Consider the following 6336-nt stretch of genomic DNA (forward strand, 5'->3'; position numbering starts at 1 on the left):
GTGTGCCAATTTACCCACTCGCTGACAAGTGGGCCATTTTGCTACTCTACCCACTCGACCCTTTTCCCCCTGAGGTACCAAAAAATATGCGTGAGCGGGGGCTCGAACCCACGACCTGCCGCTTATTCCACTGTTTTTCTACCACTGCCCTAGTTAGAGGCTGTTGGTTTTGTGCTCTATGCCAACCCTTTTCAATATATCAAATACAGAGCTCGCTGAGAAGTGGACCCACTCCTCCTCTCCACTTGACCCACTCCTCCTCTCCACTTGACCCGCTCCTCCTCTCCATTATCCACTCGACCCACTCCTCCTCTCCGCCGCCGGCATCCCCTTCTCCTCCATCGATGGCGACGACCTCCCTGGCGACCCACTCCTCCATCGACGGAGATGGCGACGGCCTCCTAAGGTATGAATCCGCCAACTCCTTCCTGTTCCTCTTCCTATTGATTAGATTAGGGTTCCATGGCACATGTTGATTAGGGTTCCATTGTAGCCGAAGCAGATCCATGAGATCAAGAGGAGGCCTGCACCCTCTGCATCCACGACACCCTCTGCAGTCGCCGTCCCCCCAGGTCCGTTACGTTCCCCCATGTTCTTTGATTTGCTTTGGCTATTGGCTTAATTTGCTTTCAGAGATTATAGAGCTGTTCAGTTTTAAGCCAATAGCCTTCATGCGGTGTTCTGAATGCATGATTCAGCAACTCAACTGAATCATTCTGTTACTATTTAATTTGCTATCTTGAGTCAGTCTAGGGTTGCTGCTCCATCGAAAGAAGGCTGCTTACTTGTAAGCGTTATGTGCGAAACACGACAAGACTTGAAGGTTCTATTGCAGAAGCATATGTCGTTGACGAGTGCTTGACTTTTTGCTCTAGATACTTTGGCGATGTGGAAACAAGATGGAACTGGCCAGGCAGAAATAGAGAGCAGTCTGATTCGAAAAGTGGTGATGTCTCTGTTTTCAACCATGGTGTGAACTTTCTTGGAGCCTCACAATACTTGGAGGTTGGTGATGAGTATGACAAGATGGTTTGGTATGTGCTCATCAATTGCACCGAGGTTCTACCATATATCGAGTACGTTATACCTTGTGCACTCATTATATATATATATTTTTGCTTGGGTTGGCACCAACCTAATGTTTTAAATCACATGTTTTGTTTGCATTGCAGGAAATGTAAGGAAGAGTTAAATCAGGAAGAAAGCAAGATCAATGTCGATAAAAGGGTTGCCAAGGGGTTTGCTCATTGGTTTAAGAATCATGTGAGATCTTTAGCCACATGTTTGATGTTTTCTGTGTTATTCACCAATTGTTAAATACCATTGTTTGCTAAATGGTTTATTTGTGCAGATTGGAAAGTTGCATGAGGAGAAGAAGGTCAGTGAAGATCTATTTGCTTTGGCATGTTTACCAGATAAGTGAGTGAGAGTGTATTCAGCATGCATTGCTGACGGTGTCCGATACCACACCGTTGACCGTGAGGAAAAAAGGAAGACATAGAATAGTGGAATCATCACTGAGGGGTCACATGATCGTGAGAACATTGAGTTCTATGGTCAGTTGAGAAGCATCGTAGAGTTACGGTACAACTCTAGTGGAGGCATCCATCGCTCGGTTGTCTTATTTCGTTGTGACTGGTTTGAGCTTGGTAGCAAGAAGAATATAGACTCTTTTGTCAAATATGATGGCCACTTCAAAAGCATCAACACTGCAAGGTGCTAGTATAAGAGTGATCCCTTTATTGTAAGAACACAGGCAAAAATGGTGTTTTATTTACCAGACACTCTTTTTAATGGGAAATGGCGAGTTATGCAAAACTTTGAGCACATACACTTATGGAGTGTGACTAAAACTGAAGTGGAAAAGGGCCCCGGTGATGGTGGACTAACATACCAAGATGATGACTCTACGGAAGTTTCGTTGCAAGCTGATGATGACTCTATGGAAGTTCTGGTGCAAAGCAGAGTGCGAAGGGACCAGGAACGTGTGATCATTGATGATGCAACAGTTGAAGGCATCAAGAAAAGAAGAAAGGTGGTAGCGCATGGGCATGATAGCGAGGATCAGGAAAACATGACTGATCATACTATGCTGCAATATTGTAGTGATGATGAGGAAACAGGAGTGGGCATAGAGTTCCTTGTTTTCATATCGACGATGATGAGTAGCGAAGGTAAATTTTGTCTCCTTGGTAAGCTAATGCTATTACTACATGTTCCCGATGTAGTTTCTATACTACAATTTTCTCTAGGTAGCAAAATGCATGAGACTGATGGTTGTAGTGATGGAGAGGAAGATGATGGTTGATCATGATGTTTTAGGGAAAATCATGTAGTTTTGGTGATCATGATGGCTCTAGTGATTGAGAGGCAAAATGCATAATGGCTCTAGAGACGTAGTTTTGGTGCCATTTTCTTAGTTTTTGTCAGAACTGTTGGTTGTGATGATCCTGAAGTTGTAATGCAAAATGATGTTGTAATGATCCTGAAGTTTTTTTGAACTGAATTGAGATGTTGTTTTCAGAGTTATTTTTATACAATTTTCAGAGATAGTGATGTTGGTGCAAAATAGTGATGTTGTTTGTGGTTGTGATGATGAAGATATTGTTGTTGTTAAAAAATGATGTGATGGTGTTGTTGTTTTGGTGCAGAATGATGATGTCTGAATATTTTGGTGCAAAATGATGATGTCTGAATGTTGTTTTTGTAGTTTTCAGAGTTGTTTTGGTCAGAACTGTGAGCAAAAAAATATGTGCGAGCGGGGACTTGAACCCACGACCGTGCGCTCGTTTCACAGTGTTTCTACCACTGGGCTAGGAAGAGACTACTGGTCTTCCAATCTATGCCATCTCTTTTCAAATCATCAAACCAGTCCAGTATCAAACACAGACCTCGCTAACAAGTGTGCCAATTTACCCACTCGTTGACAAGTGGGCCATTTTGCTACTCTACCCACTCGACCCTTTTCCCCCTGAGGTACCAAAAAATATGCGCGAGCGGGGGCTCGAACCCACGACCTGCCACTTATTCCACTGTTTTTCTACCACTGCCCTAGTTAGAGGCTGTTGGTTTTGTGCTCTATGCCAACCCTTTTCAATATATCAAATACAGAGCTCGCTGAGAAGTGGACCCACTCCTCCTCTCCACTTGACCCACTCCTCCTCTCCACTTGAACCGCTCCTCCTCTCCATTATCCACTCGACCCACTCCTCCTCTCCGCCGCCGACATCCCCTTCTCCTCCATCGATGGCGACGAACTCCCTGGCGACCCACTCCTCCATCGACGGAGATGGCGACGGCCTCCTAAGGTATGAATCCGCCAACTCCTTCCTGTTCCTCTTCCTATTGATTAGATTAGGGTTCCATGGCACATGTTAATTAGGGTTCCATTGTAGCCGAAGCAGATCCACGAGATCAAGAGGAGGCCTGCACCCTCTGCATCCACGACACCCTCTGTAGTCGCCGTCCCCCCAGGTCCGTTACGTTCCCCCATGTTCTTTGATTTGCTTTGGGTATTGGCTTAATTTGCTTTCAGAGATTAGAGAGTTGCTCAGTTTTAAGCCAATAGCCTTCATGCGGTGTTCTGAATGCATGATTCAGCAACTCAACTGAATCACTCTGGTACTATTTAATTTGCTATCTTGAGTCAGTCTAGGGTTGCTGCTCCATGTTTAGAACAAGTAATGTTGCTTCTCCGTGGTGTTAAATCGGCTTAAATAGTCTATCTTGCAGGTGTTATTCTGGAACATTTCCATCTAGTATTTGGATTTGCTGCTGATCAGATAATTGTTTGATTTGAAGGCAAATAATTCTGTATCCTTAAGCTTAGCTGCAGAATCCAGTATATTTGAAGTTATGCTGGCTCTGTTTCCATGGTTGATTTCAAGGGACTAGAGTTTGGTCATGAACGAAAACAACAGTTTGGTTAAGTGCAAGCTCTTCATCTTCAAGTCACTGACAATGTTTTGTCGTAACTAAGTCAAAACTGTGCACTTTTCACTTCAGGCAAGAGTATGAGAGTGGTAAAGGAATGCAGGTTCCAAATTTTCTTTCTTATAAAAAAATGCATGCTCAGTTTTGACCTTTGGCCATATGTAGCACATGGGAAGATATGGTCCATTTATAGTAGAGATGGTTCATTGTAGATATGGTCCATTTATAGTAGATATGATCCTGATGCTGTGTTTGCAATTTATGGTATACATGGGCATATGGGCAGATATGGTCCATTATAGATAGAGTAGTAGTATTCCAAATTGAGGCCCTGGCAAAGATAGAGTAGTAGTATTCCAATTGTTCACAAGTGCATTGCTTTTTTTATCACTTTTGCTATCATAAATATCCACAAGTGCATTGGTTTTTCTCTCACTTTTTCCATCATAAACTTGGTTTCGTTCCAACTATGTCCAGTCTTGTTTATGGTAACTTGTTGTTTAATTACAATGCTTCTTTTCAGAGAAGTGAGATGGCTGGCATGGAAGGTTTCCAGTTCTTCGAGATCGTAATTGAGAAATCTTGAAGTAGGCAGGTATATTTATCATCACTCATTTCTTTATCATCACTCTGTTGTCTAGTGCTAGATTGGCACAATTAACCACTACTTAACCCTCGTTGCAGAGGCTGCCTCACAAGTTTGTGAAGATGCTCTCCAGCCGTGAGCCCCACAAAGTGAAGCTGCGGGAGGCCGGCAGCGGGCGTCGCAGGCTATGGGACATGGTGGTGGTGTTCGACGGCGAAGGCCACATGTACTTAGGGATCGGCTGGGAGCATTTCGCCCACACCCATGAGCTGCATCTTGGGCACTTCCTTGTCTTCCGCTACGATGGCGACGCCATGTTCACCATGAAGATGTTCGACAACACCATGTGCCGCATGTACTACCAGCACGATGACGATGCCAGTAAGCTCTCTGCCTCTCTTCTTCCTGTCCTTTTGGCTTCCTCTACCAGCACGATGACAACACCATGTTCACACTTTGTTGCATTTGGCCAGGCAATGGGAGCAGCAGCGGGGATGACGAGGAGCATAGTGGGAAAGAAGAGGAGCAGAGCGGGGATGACAAGGAGCAGAGCAGGGAGGTGCAGCCTATTCTGGCTGATGATGACCTTGCTATGGTGGTGGCTGACGACGACCCTGCTATGGTGGTGGCTGACGACAACCTTGCGATTGTGGTGCCTGACGCTGACCTCGCGATGGTAGTGGCACCGGCAATTCCACAGCTGGGTGACAGGACCATGCCAATTGTGGTAGAGGAGTACATCCGCGTCGGCATTCGCCACTCTGAGCGCATCAGGAGGATGAAGGAGAATAAGGAGAAGAACGAGTGAAGATGTTAAGAAATCAAGTGGGACTGTTAAGTGGCAATGCCAAGCTTAGTTTGAATTTTGTGCATGCTTATGGATGCTTAAGTATGAATATACAGTTTCTTAATTATGAATATTCAGTTTGGTAATTGATGGGAATTTATATTTTGTGCATGCTCATGGATGAAAGATGAAATTATGGGGTTTTGTGCTTACTCATGTATGAAACAATATAAGTTACAATTTGTGATTGTCAAAAACATGTTTTTCCGTTAAGATTGTTCATTAAGAATCAACAACATTATGAAACAATATAAGTTTAATGCTCAAGTATGACACTGTCATCTAAACATGGTTTTTTGTGAACAAGGGACAACAGATTTGCATGACTCAAGTCCTAGCCACAGACGGCCGCCGCGACGAAATCGGCCGGTTTTTGAAAACAACGTAAAAAACAAAAAAATGGGAGACCTCCGCGTCGCATCATCAAATGTGGCCTACCAACTAGCAAAAAGACAAAACTTGCAATACCGACGTTTTCTTGAAAAAGTGTTCTCAAAAATGACCTACCATGAACGAAGATTCATTGCTTTCAAGCCAAACTAGCAATGATATGGCCGCATCCGTTGAATAGTTTTTGATAATATGCCCAAATTTGGCGCATGCCTCTGTCTTGTGATGGCAAACAATCTTGCCAAAGCGAGGTTCCAACTTGTTTAACAAAAAAACCGTTTTTCATTTTTTGAATGCTAAAGACACGCGTTTTTCGTGAAGCGGCTACAAGGAGGGTCACCCCAAATGGCGTCATTCTATGTCTATCTCAAAGTAGACCCTATTTTACGGATGGTCGCCAAAAATCAGGCATTTCCGACCCTCGTAGATACTCCCGGCCATTCAGACCACCTTCGGCCGATTCAGCTGGAACCGACTGGAATTGGAACTGCGGGTCCTCCATAGTTTGCCTATTATTTTTGCCAAAAATTATTTTTAGCTTCACAGGTAGGCATTTCATCAAAGAATCGACAACATGTTT

General features: G+C 44.0%; 1 protein-coding gene across 1 annotated transcript; it reads left to right on the forward strand.

Moving 5' to 3' along the window:
- The first annotated feature begins 344 nt into the window (after positions 1-344).
- On the forward strand, positions 345-5327 carry LOC119292639. The gene is made up of 6 exons (XM_037571405.1): positions 345-406; positions 1173-1238; positions 4006-4036; positions 4457-4501; positions 4618-4900; positions 4993-5327. Exons 1-6 carry the CDS (start codon positions 345-347, stop codon positions 5325-5327), a joined length of 822 nt encoding a protein of 273 aa, XP_037427302.1.
- The last annotated feature ends 1009 nt before the right edge of the window (positions 5328-6336 follow it).

The sequence above is a fragment of the Triticum dicoccoides genome, chromosome 4B (assembly GCF_002162155.2).
Source record: "Triticum dicoccoides isolate Atlit2015 ecotype Zavitan chromosome 4B, WEW_v2.0, whole genome shotgun sequence".
NCBI lineage: Eukaryota > Viridiplantae > Streptophyta > Magnoliopsida > Poales > Poaceae > Triticum > Triticum dicoccoides.

What these genes read in the sequence shown, in the direction of transcription:
- LOC119292639 (XM_037571405.1), top strand. Translation starts at nt 345, where the DNA reads ATGGCGACGACCTCCCTGGCGACCCACTCCTCCATCGACGGAGATGGC. An exon ending in AGAGTGGTAAAGGAATGCAG is followed by an intron (nt 4,037 to 4,456) that starts GTTCCAAATTTT and finishes GCTTCTTTTCAG; the next exon opens with AGAAGTGAGATGGCTGGCAT. An exon ending in GTTTCCAGTTCTTCGAGATC is followed by an intron (nt 4,502 to 4,617) that starts GTAATTGAGAAA and finishes CCCTCGTTGCAG; the next exon opens with AGGCTGCCTCACAAGTTTGT.